The following is a 20214-nucleotide window of genomic DNA, read 5'->3' as shown; positions in this document are numbered from 1 at the left end:
GCAGAGGGACCTGTGCAGCAAAGACAGGAAGGCAGAGCATCAGAAAGCATCAGTCACACAGGAGTGAGCCATGGCTCCACTGGCACAGAGGCAGGCAGTACACAAAAGAGCAGCATGAGAAAAGCTAGGGGGGTAGGATGCCGCTGATATGGAGCTCCTGAAATGCCAGGCTACGGGGTCTGGATTTTAACCAGTCCAACAAATACCCTAACAACTCTACGTGACTGAATGTTTATTAAACTTCACACGATCGCTGATTTGTATCCAAAAACACCTTGTTTTTCTGTAACTAAAGGGAAGATGGCTGAAAGAAAATTCTCCCCCCAAGGTAATTTAAATAAATTTATTTGCAGGAGAAAAACATCTGAACATCAGGTACAGTCTGATCCACAATGATCCAACAATCATCATAATTCATTCTGGAAGCACTCTTACACAGCTGGCAGGAGAAAGTCCACATGGAGCATCAGCTGAACGTTCATCAGAATTCACAAAGCCATCTAACCTGAGTATTACACAACACGTAATGATCATGATACAATAATAAAAATACAATATCCAATACTCACTACTTTGTGAGCTACAGCTAAAATATAAAGAATTTAGGCTCTTTTTTAAAAAATGAAAAAAATATTTCTATTATAGCTTTATTTCAAGCATTTTCAGTTAGATACAGCTTTATCTATTTTCACTCACAATAGACAGCAGAAGAATGCCTTCTTAAGTATCTGTAGATAAAATATATTACTCGTTTAAATGTTTGCGCTCTGAAGCATACTTTGCCAGGTATGAGTTCAGATAAGAGTATGAAACTGTGCTGTGGCAAAATCCTGGCTGATGATCAAGACTTGGATAGTTTTCATATTTGTTTAAAACAACTTACATCAGGGAAAAAAGAAGTGAGGACATAAAGAGAACCAACATTATTCTTTTTCAATGAAGCAGTCTCATTCCAGAGAACGGGCTTTCCATTTTGAATTCAAAGTGTGTGGTCCCAAAGTTGAATTCTTTCCAGTCCAAGGAGCTGCCTGCGGCTGAGGCAACACGCAATGATGAAGCGAGTTGAGAGGAAAGCGTTAACTGAACTACAGAGATGGTCACTGATAAAACAAGTTCCTAGAGGTCCTCGAGCCCACACAGAGGCGAAGGGCAGCCAGAACTATCAATACAGAAGAAAAATGAGCTCACTGAACTGCACACATAGAGCTTCTAGGAGGGTTAACAGTTCTTGACATAGGTTCCTGGTTGTAGTTTACAATATCTGCCTTCACCACCCTCTGTCATAAAAGAAAACAAAGTTATTATCAGGACATCAGAACATTTAGAAAGAGCTCCTTAAAGCATATTTTTATTATCTGAACTTTGGTGAACTCCTGATGATAGACATCATAAATGAAGCAGGAGCTGATATTAAAAGAACCAGCCAGGACCAACTAAGGTCAAGATGGGATACACTTTGCTGGAGGGTGAGGGAGCAGCGGGGCAGGGGTAATTCTGTTAAGGATGTAATAGCATTTCTTTTACTGAGTCTTTTCTGGTTTTATGACAATAATAACTTGAGGTTACCACAAGTCTAATAAAAAATTGGCAAATCAATATGAAAAATTAAGCCCTGGTTATAATTTAAAGCAAAGGAATTAAAATTAATCATTTATATATCTTAATTCATAGATAAGACCTCACCATTTCAAAGAATATCATTATTTATTAATATTTCCATAAATCATTATATCCAGTCATAACTTTTTAAAGAATGTTTATCAATTTGTGAGTTAGTGAAAAGAGATATAAATGTCAAAGAGAAGTTACATATAAAGAAGAAATGTTTTAAGCAACCCAATTTTTAAAACTGTTCTCCCAAATCCCTAACTTACTTCCAAATAGCTCACTATTGGTTATGAATAATGACTCTAACAAAATATAGAATAATGAGAAAGTTAGAACATTACCTCATATTCATGTTTTTAAAATAATTTAAACCAAAAGACACTTTTAACTCTTCCTTCCTTCCTTCTAACACACACTTCAAGGAATATCTTAAACAATGAATTTAGCAATATGCCCTAACATTCATCTCTAAGTAATTATTTAAAGTAAAACAAATCCTTTACTGTTTTCAACTCTTTTACTAACTGCACACACAAGCAGACAAAGAAGGGTAACTCAAGGCAAATTTTAAAAATACTCTTTCAATTACCAGGCTAGTTCAAGAAAAAATGGTAAGGAATGAATAATAAAATAACTGCCTCAATTCTCCACTTCACTGCACATGTAATAAACACAACCATAAAGACAAATACATTTGAAAGTAACTGAAATATTACTTTAATTTTTTCCCAATTCCTTGTGTAAGTCATAAGTCTCCCAGCAAAGGATCAATTTTTCAAAGTTCTAAACCAGGACTTATGCAATATTAATTCCCAATAATGTACAATAATCATTTGAACTTCTCTATTCATAAAGAATAAAGAACAAGACAGCATTCACTAGTTCTCCCCACCCTCCTCCCCCAAATTGCAAGAGTTTATCAATTAATACCTGCACTACTGTACTGAACAGATTCTACTCTGAGCAGAGTTGGTATGTTGATTATCTTCTTCCGGGTACTTCACTATTTCTGCCCTGACAATATGCTGTCAATTCCGTACAACATAAACAAGATGCAGAAGAAAGAGGAAAAAAAAGAAAGAAAAAATTGAAAGTTTGTTCAATGACTGAAAATAGAAGGGAACAAACACCAAAGTAGAAAAAGAAATACACACATAAATTTAAACATGTCACAAAAGAAACAGCAAAATATATGCATATAAAAGTAAAGAAAATGAACAAAGATCCAAGAAACATTATTCTCTACAATTCTATTTAATTACTGAAACAGACATGTCTACTGAACCTCTCAGAGAAGCTGTGGGTTCTATTTTTGATATCACAATTACACATAATATATATAATGCCCAATATTTCAGAGGGCAACAAAGCATTTGGGGGCTTTTCTATGCTAAAGTGCAGCCAAGGTCCCAATTCAATTTCTTTTTACAAACATTACTGAGGATCTACTATGTGCCAGTTGCTCTATACTAGGAACAAATGATGAATTACACAGGACTTGTTCATAAGTTGCTATGGACCTAATGGAAAGAGAACATGTACACAGCTAATTGTCATACCAGATAAGTGCTTTACTAGTGGACTTAAAAATATGTTGTGGGAACAAAGAAGAAGGAGTGATTCATTTTCTTTGAAGGTGGGGAGAGGATGCATAAATCAGAGGAAGCTATATGTTATTTACAATTTTTATATTTAATAATATTTATTACTTTTCAAAGACTTTCTTTTGAAGCTCATTCCCCCACCCCTCACACAACCCTAACCTACATGTTTCCAAATTCCATACAGAAATAAATAAGTTCAAAACACACTTTTCTATCATTAAAAAAAAAAATTCTGACATACAATATTTAAGCACAACAGCTGTTGTTTTCAAATATCTAAGAGTTTTGCTAAATAAAGAATCAAAACTAGTTAGGTTTTTTGATTGCTATAACCCTTAAGATGAAAAGACCACATATGCCAAATATGATAGAGATAACACCCTTCCCCAATTTTTTGGACTTGAAACTATCCTCACTTTTAATGAGTTCAAATATTTTATTTCAGAAATATCTTCCTTCACAATAGCATCTATTAATTAGCACATACAGAAAAAAACATGTTAATCAGGTTGCTGCTTGTGATAATGTTTATAAAGATAGGATAAACAACTGAGAGTGAATGAACAGGACACTACGGTATATTAGCCTTGGATGGGCTCTGCTTCAGTTCTCTAGCAGGCAGCATTAACTTCTGGATAAGACTCATGATTTACTAGGCACTCAGCCTGATGCTATCAACAGAAGCATTACCAACTGCCACATGACGTATGAGGGGGGTACATCAGTGAAACGTTGAACACCATCATCTGGCCTCCCCAAAACTAATTGTTTCACACCAAACTATGAGTTACAATAAAGAGAAGGGATTTTCATAATCAGTAAGCAACTCATTAATCCTCCAAAATGATGGTTTAAACCCTATCCTATAAACACAACCAGGTTACTGACCTGTGGTCAAGACATTCTGGTCAAAGTTATTGACTAACATAAATGACTTGGATTTTCACCATTAATTCTCATCAAATTAATACAGAACTAACAAGGCAACATCTTTCTTGGGGGCCTTGGCTGTTTGACATAAAGCTTTGCACAAAGTTCCTGAACTGGAAGCCAGAACCAAAGCTCTGCATATTCAGAGCTTTGCTTTCTATGAGTAAAAAAAGCATAATTTCCATGTCATAAACTTCATGATAGGTGATTTCACAGTAGTCGGCTTGTTTACAAGTCATTCATTCATTGACATTTTCAGAGAAAATGTTTCCTACAAAACACCCACCTTTATTTTTGGAGCCACAAAGTACACTCAATTACTCTCTGCTATTAGTCAGTTGAGTGAAAATAATGCAGTGGCCCTAAGAGGAAGGGAGCTGTGTGGTTGAACACCAGCTTAACCCTTGTTTTGTCAAAGAGTTGTGAGCAGATACTGGAAATGGTAGCTCTCCATAAGGGTAAGAAAGAAAGCAACCTAGGAGTTGAGGTAAGGTATAAGCAGTAGAGACTGACTCTTTGGAAGACACTAAAGATAAATTTGGTCAATTCTACAACTGTGTTTTAGTCCAGATAGTAGTAACAAATTTACCTTTGCAAAAGTCATAGTTTATCATGCTCAGGGTATGGAGTAAACATACTTTGACAGCTGAAACACCTGTCACTATCACTCATTCAAAGCAAACCACTATTCTAGGTATTGGAAACATTCATATAAATAATACATGATCTCAGTTTTTTGAGACGCATAAGAGTCTAGCATGGACTATACTACAAAGCTACAGTAATCAAGACAGTATGGTACTGGCACAAAAACAGAAATATAGATCAAAGGAACAGGATAGAAAGCCCAGAGATAAACCCACGCACATATGGTCACCTTATATTTGATAAAGGAGGCAAGCATATACAGTGGAGAAAAGACAACCTCTTCAATAAGTGGTGCTGGGAAAACTGGACAGGTACATGTAAAAGTATGAAATTAGAACACTCCCTAACACCATACACAAAAATAAACTCAAAATGGATTAAAGACCTAAATGTAAGGCCAGACACTATCAAACTCTTAGAGGAAAACATAGGCAGAACACTCTATGACATAAATCACAGTAAGATCCTTTTTGACCCAGCTCCTAGAGAAATGGAAATAAAAACAAAAATAAACAAATGGGACCTAATGAAACTTAAAAGCTTTTGCATAGAAAAGGAAACCATAAACAAGACCAAAAGACAACCCTCAGAATGGGAGAAAATATTTGCAAATGAAGCAACTGACAAAGGATTAATCTCCAAAATTTACAAGCAGCTCATGCAGCTCAATAACAAAAAAACAAACAACCTAATCCAAAAACGGGCAGAAGACCTAAATAGACATTTCTCCAAAGAAGATATACAGATTGCCAACAGGCACAGGAAAGAATGCTCAACATCATTAATCATTAGACAAATGCAAATCAAAACTACACTGAGATATCATCTCATACCAGTCAGAATGGCCATCATCAAAAAATCTAGAAACAATAAATGCTGGAGAGGGTGTGGAGAAAAGGGAACACTCTTGCACTGTTGGTGGGAATGTAAATTGATACAGCCACTATGGAGAACAGTATGGAGGTTCCTTAAAAAACTAAAAATAGAACTACCATACGACCCAGCAATCCCACTACTGGGCATATACCCTGAGAAAACCATAATTCAAAAAGAGTCATGTACCAAAATGTCCATTGCAGCTCTATTTACAATAGCCAGGACATGGAAGCAATCTAAGTGTCCATCATCGGATGAATGGAAAAAGAAGATGTGGCACATATATACAATGGAATATTACTCAGCCATAAAAAGAAACGAAATTGGGTTATTTGTAGTGAAGTGGATGGAGTTAGAGTCTGTCATACAGAGTGAAGTAAGGCAGAAAGAGAAAAACAAATACAGTATGCTAACACATATATACGGAATCTAAGGGAAAAAAAAAATGTCATGAAGAACCTAGTGGCAAGACGGGAATAAAGACACAGACCTACTAGAGAATGGACTTGAGGATATGGGGAGGGGGAAGGGTAAGCTGTGACAAAGTGAGAGAGTGGCATGGACATATATACACTACCAAACGTAAAATAGATAGCTAGTGGGGGGCTTCCCTGGTGGCGCAGTGGTTGAGAATCTGCCTGCTAATGCAGGGGACACGGGTTCGAGCCCTGGCCTGGGAAGATCCCACATGCCGCAGAGCGGCTGGGCCCGTGAGCCACAACTGCTGAGCCTGCGCGTCTGGAGCCTGTGCTCCGCAACGAGAGAGGCCCGCGCATCGCGATGAAGAGTGGCCCCCGCTTGCCACAACTGGAGAAAGCCCTCGCACAGAAACGAAGACCCAACACAGCCAAAATCAATCAATCAATCAATCAATCAAACATACGCATCTGATTCAAGATCCTCATTAAAAAAAAAAAAAAAAAAAAATACCACTGCTTAAAAAAAAAAAAAAAAAAATAGATAGCTAGTGGGAAGCAGCTGCATAGCACAGGGAGATCAGCTCAGTGCTTTGTGACCACCTAGAGGGGTGGTATAGGGAGGGTGAGAGGGAGACGCAAGAGGGAGGGGATATGCGGATATATGTATACGTATAGCTGATTCACTTTGTTGTACAGCAGAAACTAACACTACATTGTAAAGCAATTATACTCCAATAAAGATGTTAAAAAAAGAAAAAAAAAGCTTATGCAGAGAGAAGAAGAGCATCAACAAAAGGCCACATTAAATAAGCATTAAATAATGAAAAGGCCGCCTAATGAATGGGAGAAAATATTTGCAAATGATATATCTGATAAAGAGCTGATATCCAAAATACAGAAAAAAACTCATACAACTCAATATAAAAAAACAAAACAACAAAAACAAAACAAAACAAAAAACAGATTTAAAAATGTTAAGAGGACCTGAATAGGCATTCTTCTACACAAAACATACAGATGGCCAAGACACATGAAAATATGCTCAACAATGCTAATCATCAAGAAAATGCAAATCAGAACCTCAATGAGATTATCATCTCACACCTGTCAGAATGACTACTGTCAAAAGGACAAGAAATAACAAGTTGGCAAGAATGTGTAAAAAAGAGAACCCTAGTATACTGTTGGTGGGAATGTAAATTGGTGCAGCCATGATGGAAAACACTATGGAGGTTCCCCAAAAAACTAAAAATAGAAATACCATATGATCCAGTAATTCCATTCTTGGGTATATATCTGTAGAAAATGAAGACACTATTTGAAAAGATATATGCACCCCAATGTTCATAGCAGCATTACGTACAATAGGCAAGATGTGGAAGTCATGTAAGGGTCCGTCAGCACGTGAATGGATAAAGAAGATGTGCCATACACAGACACACACACGTACAGACACACAGTGGACTATTACTCAGCCATAAAAAGAATGAAATTTTGCCATCTGCAACAACACGGATGGGCCTGGAGGTTATTATGTTTGGTGAAATAAGTCAGATAGAGAAAAACAAATATTATGTGCTTTCACTTATTTGTGGAATCTACAAAATAAAACAAACAAACTAATATAACAAAAGGGAAATAGACTCACAGATATGGAGAACAAACTAGTGGTTACCAGTGGGGAGAGAGAAGAGGGAAGGGGCAGGATAGGGGAAGGGGACTAAGAGGTACAAACTCCTAGGTATAAAAGAAATAAAATACAAGGATGTAATGTACAGCACAGGGAATATAGCCAATATTTTTAAATAACTTTATATGGAGTGTAATCTGTAAAAATATCAAATCACTATGTTGTACACCTGAAATCAATATAATATTTTAAGTCAACTATAATTTAATAAAAAAGAAAAGAAACTAATGCATACCTAGTTCAAACCAAACAAAGTCATAGTTTATTAACTGGCCAGTGAAAATGTCACTAATTGGGAATCGTAAAAAATGTATCTAGAGCATACTTAACATATTTGTCTGCCTTCATGTATTCTGGGAGTCCTTGAGGACAAGGACTTTAACTTATTCATCTCTGTATCCCAGATTCTAGTGTTCTGGCACAAAGTAGACTCTCAAAAAATGTTTGCTGTATTAATAAGCTGCATTCCCTTTCTTTTCTCCCTCTTCCCTTCCTTGAAAAGCTTGTCAAGTGTGTTGATAACTCACTTTATATGACTCCCAAACAGGAATAATCTCGGTTAGAATTAAAATAGCAGAATCTCTTTAAATAATCAGTGAATGGAACTAAGACTAAAACCTTATTATAAATATTTGTCACAAATGAAACTACTATAGCGTCAACTTGCGTGTAACGGGTGAGTCTATAGTCTAGCTCCTTCTGTATAAAATAATACAAAACACTTTATCACTTTGTGACACCGAATTCCCTCAGGAATCTTTCAAATGACATAAAAACTACAGAAAACAGGTGCATAAGCTCTCTCTCTCTCCCCCTCCCTTTCCTCCCTACTCCCCCACTCTCTATAGATATAAAATCTGAACTTCTTTGGTTTTAAATGAACTTTCAGAAGACATCAAATGGCCAACAGGTACATGAAAAGATGCTCAGTATCACTAATCATCAAATTAAAACTACAATGAGATAGCACCTCACACCTGTTAGAATGGCTGTCATCAAGAATATAAGAGAGAAGTGCTAGTGAGGATGTGGAGAAAAGGAAACCCTTATGCACTGTAGGTGGGAATGTAAATTGGTGCAGCCACTGGAAAACAATATGGAGCTTCCTCAAAAAGTTAAGAATAGAACTACCATACCATCCAGCAGTTCCACCTCTGGGTATTTAGCCGAAGAAAATGAACAATAACTCAAAAAGGTATATGCACCCCCATGTTCATTATAGTGTTATTTATAATAAGCAAAATATGGAAACAACCTAAGTGTCCATTGATAGGTGAATAAAGAAAATGTGGTGTATATATATATATATATATATATATATATATATATATATATACAATGTAATATTATTCAGCCAGGAGAAAGGAGGACATCCTCTCATTTGTGAAAACATGAAGAGACTTTGAGCATACTGTGCAAAATGAGGTAAGTCACACAGAGAAAGACAAGTACTGGATGATATTACTCATATGTGGAATTTTAAAAAGCCAAACTTGTAAAAACAAAGAATAAAATGGTGAAATGGTGGTTTCCAGGAGATGGGGGGGACAAGAAAGATGTTGTCCTGTCAAATGTTGTGTCAAATACATTTCAATTAAAAAAAACACTGTGCTTAACACAGCTTGCAAGTATGCTCTTAGAAACATCTTTTAAAAATAATGAACTTTCAAAAATGTTTCCACTGTGAAATAAATAATTTAACTGGCAAAGGCACCAAATTCATTGATCTCAGGAATGGAGAATGAGGTTTCCCTATACAAAGGATTCTGACAAACACAATAATGGAGGGCTCTAGCAGCTTGAATGCATCTTCAAATGAATGAATTCAAAGTCAACACCAACAAACTGAAGATAGAATTAACCTTCATAGCATAATAAAGAAGATGGGGTACACTAACAAACAAGGTGGGGTGTATAGGGAGGCTGGGGAACTATGTAGTTAACACATCTGATGCTGCTTTAGTTAAAATATGCCCAGATGTTAAGTCCATCTCTAAAGTCCAAACAGTAACTCTTTGGCTCTTGTGACTAAGAGTGAGCTACAAATATTAATAAAGCTTCCCTAGAACACTGTCTTTCAGAAGTATCCCAGTTACTCCATCTCTCTGGAGTTGTCACTGAACCTGAGCACTGCTCTGGGGCTCAAGCAATGTACACTCCCTTCTCAGTGCAGCCTCCTGTGCCACACCAGTACACCTTCTCCTCTTGAGGGGGGGGGGGCTCATCACTGGGTCTCCCCTCTTCTCCATTCCTCAGGTGAGAAACCTCAACGTGATCTTGGACTTCTTCTCCCTTTTATCCAGTCATTCCACAAGTCCTATTGATTCTTCTGTGAAATGTCTCTTACATCCATTCTTTCCCTTCCACCCCGATTCTGGTCCTTATCACATGAGGATAGTAACCCAGTCTCCTTGCTTTCAATCTCTTTCACATCCATACACACACACACAAATCCCATTAGATTAATCCTATCTAAAAACTGTTTTCATTTATTTCCCTGCTTAAAATTATTTTCCACTGTCAATACATGAGATAAAATTTATCAACTTGGCATTCATAAATCTCCATAATCTTTTTCTCAAATTCCCTTCACACTCCAACACAAATGGTCATTTATTTTAACCAAACTAATCTTCTGTTTCCAAAATACAACCTAAGCTTTTCAACTTGTTCATGCCAGCTTCTTTTTTGAACTCCCTACTCCAAACTACCCAGTAAATCTTCCCCCAATATGGCAGAATGGAAACATTAGGGGCACTGTTATCAGACAGGCCTGAGTTCAAATCCTGGCTCCACCACTGCCTAGCTGTAGATTAGTAGATCAAGTTACTTAACCCCTCCACAGTCTCAGTTTTCTACCCATAAAATGATGAAGTGCCACCTGCCCCACAGAGTTATTATAAGGGTAAAATGAGATAACACAGTGCCTAGCACATAATATATTAATTTTCTTCACTGAAAGCAAGGACTGCATCTTAAACTCTTTTAAATCTCCTCTGAATCCACCATTAAACCACACTTATATGACCAATAAATCATTTATGATTGGTTGATAATCATTCATAGACTATCTAACCAGGGAGAAACATCATTTAGGAAGTGAAGCTAAAAAGCAGAGGAATCACTTGACCTCTGGGGTCTGCCAAGGTCAGTACTATCAAGCAAATCATGGTAATTTCTCTTTCTTGTATCCATCCTCCTAGGCCAAAACGAAGTAGCTATTTTTGTGTCTGGGAGCAATTTATATGGCACAAATATCGGAACACTGTGCCTGGCCACAGTAAGTGCTGAAATGTCTTTTGAATAATGAGAAATAAAAGTAGCAGATTTCCAGAGTTCCAAATATTTTAATGAAATTCTAGAAACAGCCATATCAGCATAACAATTTTCAACTGATATCTGCTCAAATTGTTTAAACACACACACACATGCACACACAAAGAGTGACCATGACAGAACTAACTCTAAAAGAATTAAAGAAAAATTTAACGATGGGGAAAGACTGTTATACCTTTTTAGCTTCATAGAGCAGGGACAGAGTGGAGCAGATTGAGGGAAAGTACAATTTATATGTTGCTTCTAAGCAAATCACTTCCGAAGCCTGACTTTAAACTACAGACTCCTGCTCTGATTTTTCATTCAATCAAACATGTGAATTGGTATGCTATTGTAGTGGTATTTTTAAATGCTTGACTATTGGTATTCATGTTTATTTCTTAGTCTAAGAGAACAGTCTACGAACAGTGAAAGAATTCAGAAATCCTCAATAATTAATACCATTATTAAATTAACAATAAAATAACATGAAGAATTAATATCATTACAAGGCAGGACCTTTTAGAGAAGAACAGAGAGCAAGACTTTAGAAAAAATAATGTTTTACCAAAGCAAACATGGAAGATGCCAAATGGGGTAAACTCTTACTAGTTAAGACTAAACTTTGATAAATATTATAGTTGGGATTTTGTATAAAATATAAAAAGGATATTGTACAGTAATCATGGAAGAAGGACTTGAATAAAGAAGTACAAAATAATACAGTCAGTTCCTTAACCCATTATTTAACCACTGATGAAATTTTTATTGCATTAATCTCATTTTTCCAACAAAAAGGACAAAATGAGGTTTCAATGAGGTTCCATCATTTGGCAAAAAGTTAACATCCTCCACCTTCTGCAATAAACACTGATTCATACACACAATCTATTTTTAAGGCTTTTAGGGATATGTACATAGAATGCATGAATGTAAAAGGATTCAGGGTGAAAATTAATGTCTTTTAAGAAATAAATTATTTTTTAAAATATACAGTTCAATATAATCACCTGTGACTGTTCTATTTCTGCTTTGTTTAACTTGATTCCAAGGATTTCAGCAGCAACTTTCTGAAAACACAGGAAGACCTACATAACAAAAACAGGTTTAAATGATTTAAAACAGGCGTGCTTAAGTTACCTTCAAATAAATTGAACTTTCTAAAAAGTGATAAACAGCAAAAACTGCAAAAACTATGATGAACCAGGTTATCCCAAAAATAGCTTTATTTGTCAAATACACAACATTTTAAGTATAATAATTTTTTAAATGATTAAACCATAATTTGAAAAGCCATACACTTCACTGAACTGGTCTAAATATGCGTTTATCCTTAAAAACTTATGCTTTTAAAGATTTAACATAAGACAATTAATTACAGCTACCAAATTAAAAAAAAAAAAAACTACTAGCATAATAACAAACTCCTGTAAGTCCTGAAGAAAATGAAAATAAATTAGTCTATACTTTACTACCTGGGTAAAGTTTCTCGCTGCCACTTCTACAATGGTCTTTTGATCTGGCGTTAGCCTATCTTCAAAGGTCTTACTTTACAACTCTTTAATAATCTTTGTGGTTCTCATCAATTTTAATAAATTCTCCATATCTCTTGAGCAAAAAACTTATCATCTTTACTGTATTTTATCAAACAGAAAATGAGCTGTATACTCCATTATCATTAAACAAAAATCTACAGATACGAATCCAGTCACCGACTTTAATGCATAACTTGTCTTTGTTCTGTAAGTGTCCTATCATATTCTTATCCCTACTTATCTCATGATTACTTACTGAATATTTATCACAACTTTACTAATTTAACTTCGATCCCTAATCAAAAAGAGATACATATCCCCAAAAGGTTTATGTCATTTGTACCCCAAAGATCATTATATATTATAGTTCACTGATGGTCAATGTTCAAGGAGAAATAAGAAAGCTAGTGTGGTGGAATGGAGAGAAAAAGGGGATTGTAAAAGAAAACTAGCAGAGAGATTAAGAGTGTACAAATCATGTAAAATCTGGTAAACTATGGGAAGAACTTTGGCTTTCACTCTGAGTGAAATGGAGGGTGGACTGATGTGACTTCTATTTAACAAGGTCAACCTGGTTGTTGTATTGAGTATTCATTATAGAAGAAGATCAAGGGTAAAAAAGAGAAATCATCAAGGACACTAACGTAAGAGATGATGGAGGCTTGAAACTAAGTGGTAGCAGTGGAGATGGTAAGAAGCAGTCACCAGATTATGGATATATTTTGAAAGTAGAACCAACAGGACTTGGTGATAGATGTGGTATGTCAAAGAAAGACAGGGGTCAAAGATGACTCCAAAATTTTCTTGGTCTTAGCAACTGGTAGAAGATCTGCCATTTATTTAAGTGGGGTAGACTGTGAGAGATCTGAAGAGTGAATATCAAGAGCTCAGTTCCAGACCTGAATTAAATTGGGACTGGCTGTTAGACACCTAAGCAGGAGTGCTGGGGTATATGAGTCTGGAGTTCAGGGAAGAGGTCTGGCCAAAGCCATGAGACTAGATGAGGTCACTAAGAGAATAAGTTTAAAAAAGAGAGATATCCAAGGATTGAGCCTAGGGCACTTCAATATTTAGAAGTTGGAGAGATAAGAAATTAGCAAAGGCGACTAAGAGAGTAGTTAGCAAGGTAGGAGGGAAACCAGGAGGTGTAGTACTCTAGAAGCTATGTGAAGAAGGTATTTCAAAGAGCAGAGAGTGATCAACTATTTTATATGCTGCAACTAAATCAAGTAAGATAAGGACTAAGAACTGACCACTGAATTTAGCAAAAAGGAGGTCACTGGTAGACCTTAATAAGAGCATTTTGGGGTGAAATATTGGGGGCAAAAGTCTGACTGGAACTGCTCAAGACAAACTGGGAGGAGAGAACTGGAGACAACTCTTTCAAAACATTCCACTGGTAACTGGGGGGAAGTAAGCAATAGCTAAAGATGTGGGATCAAGAGTTTTCTTGTATTTAAGATAAGTCATAATATTTTGTGTGCTGATAGAATAATCCAGTAGATAGAAAAAAAAATGATGCAGGAGTGAGAATTGCTAAGCAATGTTTGTTACTAGGCAAAGAGAAATGGGAATAATGCACAGTGGAGGAGTTGATCCTAGCTAGGAGCATAGATCATTCATCCATAGTAACCTTGGAGGAGACAGAAGATATGGGAAGGGATACGGGGTGGGAAGGAGAGTTGGGGTAGATTTGGCGGCAGGAGTTATGTGAAAGTTGTCTTCTGTTTGTTTCAAATATTTTATAAAATAAGGAACAAGGGCATCAGCTAAGAGAATGGACAAGGAAGTTTTGAAGATTTGAGGAGAGAAGAGAAGCTATGAAACAGTGGTATAGGTGAGGGGGAGAGATAATGGCCTAAGGACATGCATAATTACTGAGCAGCATTAAGGGCCCACTTGAGGTTAGCTATTGTGAAATGTAAGTGAAACCTCCAGCATGCCTCTGGGTTTTTTTCTCTGACCACGTTCAAATACAAGAGTGTAACCATATAAAGGCAGGGGCTTGGTTAAGGTTTATCCAAATGAGTCAGATAAAGTGAATGAGCAGAAAGGGACTTGACAGTATTTGCATGGTAATGATTTGATTGGCCATGAGATTAAGTTACAAAGAAAGGAAAATGAGGACATGAAAGGAGGACATTGAAAAAGTGTTAGGATCAATGTCTTGTAGGTCCTGCTGGGGTTGCAGACTGATTGGGTTAGGGCATTCAAGGGTGTGAGCCAGAAAGACAAGATGGTCAGTGATTAGGATGCCTGATATTGCAATATGAGATAACAGAAGGGCTGCAGTAATTTGTAATGACAATGCATGGGAGTTTGTGGCTGAGGTGGGGTGGAAAACAAAGATACTGAAATCACTAAGAATTATGACAAAGGTACTATTAGAGAAAGTACAGTAAGCCAGGAGCTCAGCTCCCTAAGCAATGAAGGGAAGTAACCTGGGATTGGAGATGACTGCAAGTCTTAAAGTGACTTCACAAGAACAAACTATTTCAAAGTTGCATTTAAAAAGAAAACAATGAGGATTTTTACAGGTGGTTCAACATAAGTACACAAAAGATACTAAGTGGTTAAACACAAGCTAAAATACTGGAAGTTAAAATAATTCTAAAATGACAAAAGACCCCCAGGAAGATACATGAGGGTAAAAGCCTAATCCACGGATGGATTTATCAAGGAATATTGATATTATATATTTTTTAAATGACACATGTGGGTATGTGCCCATGTTTGCATTATCCTGGGGAAAGGGTTCCAAAAGGTCACATTTTTAGATGAGTCTGACCCCCCCAAAAGATTAAATACCCTTTATAATATTTAATATTTACCCTAAGCCTAAAAACCATCAGTGAAATCATACAGGAAGAACATCAAAAAGATTAAACCACAGAAAAAAATTCAAACTTCCTTTGGTTGAAAATGTCAAGAAAATTAACGGTCAAACAAAAATCTGGGCAGTGGAAAATATTTGCAAAAATTATGACAAATGGCTGTTATCCCTAACATAAAAATGGTCATAGGAAATTTTAAAAAGCAATAGAAAATTATAAACAGTTAATAAGCAGAAAGTTAATAAGTAATGAAATTTTTAAAATTTCAACCTCAACAGCAAAGAAATTCAAATTTAAATAGCAAAATACCTTTTTTTCCTTGTCTACCAAATTGACAAAGATTTAAAAATAAATAAATAAATTCTGAATGTTAAAAAAGAGTACAGTGATATGGCACTCATACAATGCTGGTGGTAGTATAAATTAACGTAGTCTTCCTGGTGGTAATTTGGCAATAGGTCTCAATTCCCTTCCAAGGAAATAATCAAAACATCACAGCTTATGGACAAAATTTTACATTAGAAATTTTGCAAAATTTTACAATGTACTGAACTTAGAAATAATCTATGTGCCCAACAATAGGGACGTGGTTGGATAAATTTTTGAACATTTATTTAATGGATTATTAACTCTAATGGATTATTAAATCTATTTAGTAATATTAAGTGACATAAAATTTTCTACAGATAAATATATTAAATTAAAAAAAAATTATTTCTATATTATGATCTCAATTTTCTTTTTAATAAACATTTAGCATGATTAATATGGTGAACCCTGGGATGTCAATCCTTAGGTTTACAAATCCTATCTCCACCACTTATTCTGTGTACCCTGGACCCCCACTACATAACCTCTCTAAGACTATTCTATAAAATAGAGATAATCATTTAGGATTGCTGGAAAATAAATCTGAATTATATGTGAAGATATTTTGGACTATTTCAAAAATATTTTAACATCATTCTAAGTTTCTTGTTTAAATGGTTATGGTGACTTACACAATAAACATCCAGTCAAATATGAAAAAATAAATTAATTTAATTAAATAGAGATAGTCAGAGTAGTACAGTGCCCATCACAAAGTAGGCACGCAGTAAATGCAATCCACTAGCACTAGTGGCAGAAGCACTAATATTTGTGAGCATCAGAAAAATAAGACTAGAAGGAATCATATGAGGTTATGAATGGTCATCTCTGGATGCTGAGATTATGAGTGATTTATATTCTTTTTAACTTTTGTATTCTTTAATTCCCTAAAATCACCATGAAATTATGTTAAATGAATTATAAGAGGAACATAAATAAACATGTTATATCTAACCTGATATTTTATGTCTTCAACAGGAATTAATTTGTTCCAAAAGTTAAGTAATGGAAGTATACTTCCTATGAAAATAAAAGTAAAACATCACTTGTAATATTCAGTATTCATTATTTTACTTACAGAGTCTCCTGTCTTTGCTGAGACAAAGTGGCTACTAAAACCATTTTCCTGGCAAAATCTTAAGTGTTTTTCAGGTTTTACTGTTCGCATATGCTCCAAATCAACTAGAAAAGTGAACAAAAACAGAGAACAAAATTCAATATTAGTTAATCAATACATTTTTAACATGTTTAAATTTGACTTATTTTCCAGTACTGTACCCCAGCTTAGATATGAGCTGTGTAATTTGGGGCAACTTATTCAACCTCTTTATGCCTCAGTCTCTAAATCTAAAAGCTGGGAATAACAAATGTATCTATCATATATAGAGTTCTCTGAGAGTTAATCCATGTTTACTGCATAAGGACCAGCACATGATAAGTGCTCAAAAAACTGAAGGCTATCATTCCTATTATCTATATAGCTTCAGGCACATTGATGATACTCAAAAAAGATCTACTTAGTATAATGTGTTTAAACATAGTGATTAATTGCAACATGCACTTACTCAAACATATCTGGTTTGATGGTTTAATTACTTTAATAATTACAATAGTTCTGTAATCTCTACAAACGTTAATGTTACACAAATGCATTACTAATTTTCTTCTAAAAGATACCAATATTTCATTGTATATTTACTTTATTTACAGCCATGGTTTAATTTCACAAAGATACAGCTCATTTGTTTTCCAAAACTAAAAGTATCCATTTTGAAAGTAGTAATGGGCCAGGATATATTTTCTTGAAGAGTTGTAGGTGCTTTAAAGCAAAGCACAGTACTCATATCCAATACTGGTTTTATCCAGCACAGTCTAATTTTTTCAAATGTGATCTTTTATTGAACAGTTTCTCTTTTTACAACACTACAGACCCTATAAGGGTGTTCACTCAATGCTGTCAAATTATAAGGCAAATATATTCACAGGATTTAAGGACAACTAGGCTCTTTGAGTCAATATAGGAAAAAAAAACTTAAACTGATTTCCTGAGGAAGGGACCCAACCAACTTGTAAAAACTTGTAAATTTGCAAATCTAGTAAGCCTACATAATAGTGGCAATTGATTATCAACTAAAAAATGCTCTCATACTACGTAAAAGGCTTTATTTAAAATTATATTGAAGGTCTTTAGTTTGTAAGCTCAAGAGATCTTTCTCTAGGAAATTTTTGATCTAGTGGGGGATTCCTTAGCCCCATTTATATTGCTTAGCTTGGATAATATGCAGCTTTTTTCTTTTCTGGCCACAAGTTGCTATTCCTTAAACATCACTGAGACTTTATTTACAAGAAGAGGCCAAAAAATGTCCAGATACCACAGGCATCAATTTGTAGAAGACTAAAATACTAAGCTATTAGCTCTGACATTTATACATCTAGTTTATCATAATATTGAAGTTAAAATACTTTCCTAATTCAACAAGAGTAAGAACAAATCATGTCACTAGGAAAATTCCCCAATGAAATTACTGTCCAGTTAAAAAAAAGAAAGTCTGTCATTCAACATGTATGTGCATTTGTCTTTTCTAATGGAAGAGTCTATCATTGTGTCTTTTCTTCCTTTTTTCTTCTCTCCCCCCCCCAGCCCCGCCCCACAACTCCTCAACTACTTATATAGATAAACTACCATAAGCATTGGGGGATTTACTAGCCAAGCAAAAGTTTTTCTCCTAACAAAGATAACCATGAGAGACTAATACGATCACCGATCAATTGATAAAAAATTATTCAATAAACATAAACAAGCACTGTGGTAGGCAGTGAGAACCCAAAGATGAAAAAGATACAATCCAGATCCTAAAAAAATTACCACCAGTATTATGAACATAAAAGACCATTAAGGATCATAAAAGTTATTTTAAATAACCAAGACTCTGAGAATTAGACAGCAGATATAGAAAAAGCCCTCACAGAGCTTGAGTATAAAGCTTTCCTCTATTGTGTTAGAATTTAGTGAGCAACATTTAAGAGGACTTAGCTACTAGAGTACTTCACTCTAAATAATCCAGAAATGTAAATTCTGAAGATGAAATTACAGTGAGATACTGGTAAATTCTTTCATTTCTTCTATTTTTAAAAGCATCCTTAAAATTATTATCCAGTATTCATCTAACATACATGTGATAATGATCTTACTGCTATGATTTAATTTCCCTTATGTCCTTCAGTGAACAACATCATTTTGCTAGTTCTTGTATTTTATTTTTGAAAATGGAATTAAAATCTCCTAATAGCATTAATACGTGAACACTTCCCAAATATTCTGAAAGACAATTATGAAAACGATATAAAAAATGCCACTAACTAGAGACAACTACTGTTAACATTTTGGTGTATATACTTCCAATATCTAAGCAACTGAAGGACAAAGGCATTAACATTGTAACATGCAGCTTCTTTAGTTCAACCATACTACACCCTGCTTAAAGTATGCTTAACAATTTCAATGGATAACCACTTTATTGATCATCCATTCATTCATTCAACAAATATTTGAGGGCCTACTATGGCCGGGCACTGTCCTAGGGGCTGCAGATACAATGAACTGACATTTTAATGCAGAGAAAAGAGACGAACAAGTAAATTACTGTGTATGGTAAATGCTGATATATCTTATGACAAAAATAAATAAAGGGTACATGAGAGGAATTACTATTTCAAACAGGTAGGTCAAAGACCTTAAGAAAGCTAAGAACAAGGAAATCCGGGGAAAAGCCTTCCAAGCAGAGGGAACTGCAGTGAAAAAGGCCCTAAAGGAAGGTTACATTTAGTAGATTCAAAGAAAAGCCAGGAGGCCAGAGTGGCTGAAAAGAGTTAGCAAGAGAGGGAAACAGCAGGAAATGAAGTTTAAAAAGCCAGGAACCATACAGGTCACTGTGAGAGAGATGGGAAGCTACTGGGGGGTTGTAAGGAAAAAGAAAAAAAAGACGTAATCTGACTTATATTTTAAAAGGTTCGGGTTGCTGTGCTGAGAATAAACTGTAGTAAAATGTAAAGCAGAGAAGCCATCGAGAAGGCTATAATAAAAATCTAGGAAAGAGAAGATGGTAGTTTGGACAAGAGTAGGAGCAAGAGAGATGGTAAAAAGTGGGGCAAATTCTCAATATATTTTTGGAATAAAAAGTGAATAAGAGGGCTTCCCTGGTGGCGCAGTGGTTGAGAATCTGCCTGCTAATGCAGGGGACACGGGTTCGAGCCCTGGTCTGGGAAGATCCCACATGCCACGGAGCAGCTGGGCCCGTGAGCCACAATTGCTGAGCCTGCGCGTCTGGAGCCTGTGCCCCGCGACGGGAGGGGCCGCGATAGAGAAAGGCCCGCGCACCGCGATGA

General features: G+C 35.6%; 1 protein-coding gene across 2 annotated transcripts in view; it reads right to left on the bottom strand.

The window, feature by feature from the left end:
- Window positions 1-322: 322 nt before the first annotated feature.
- Window positions 323-20214, bottom strand: part of RAB28 (RAB28, member RAS oncogene family) — a 92117-nt gene continuing 72225 nt past the window's right edge. Inside the window, exons 5-8 of one of the 2 annotated variants that reach the window (XM_007167314.2) lie at window positions 16907-17010; window positions 12101-12178; window positions 2539-2633; window positions 323-1277 (exon numbers count right to left, since the gene is read on the bottom strand). In XM_007167314.2, the coding sequence (XP_007167376.1) occupies window positions 2544-2633; window positions 12101-12178; window positions 16907-17010 (272 nt within the window). In that variant the 3' untranslated portion in view covers window positions 323-1277; window positions 2539-2543. The remainder of the gene's footprint in view (window positions 1278-2538; window positions 2634-12100; window positions 12179-16906; window positions 17011-20214) is intronic. The other variant, XM_007167313.3, reaches the window with a different exon arrangement.

Source organism: Balaenoptera acutorostrata, chromosome 5 (assembly GCF_949987535.1).
Source record: "Balaenoptera acutorostrata chromosome 5, mBalAcu1.1, whole genome shotgun sequence".
Classification (NCBI taxonomy): Eukaryota; Metazoa; Chordata; class Mammalia; order Artiodactyla; family Balaenopteridae; genus Balaenoptera; species Balaenoptera acutorostrata.
The sequence above is the reverse complement of the archived record's forward strand: the minus strand, read 5'-3'. Positions and strand labels throughout refer to the sequence as shown.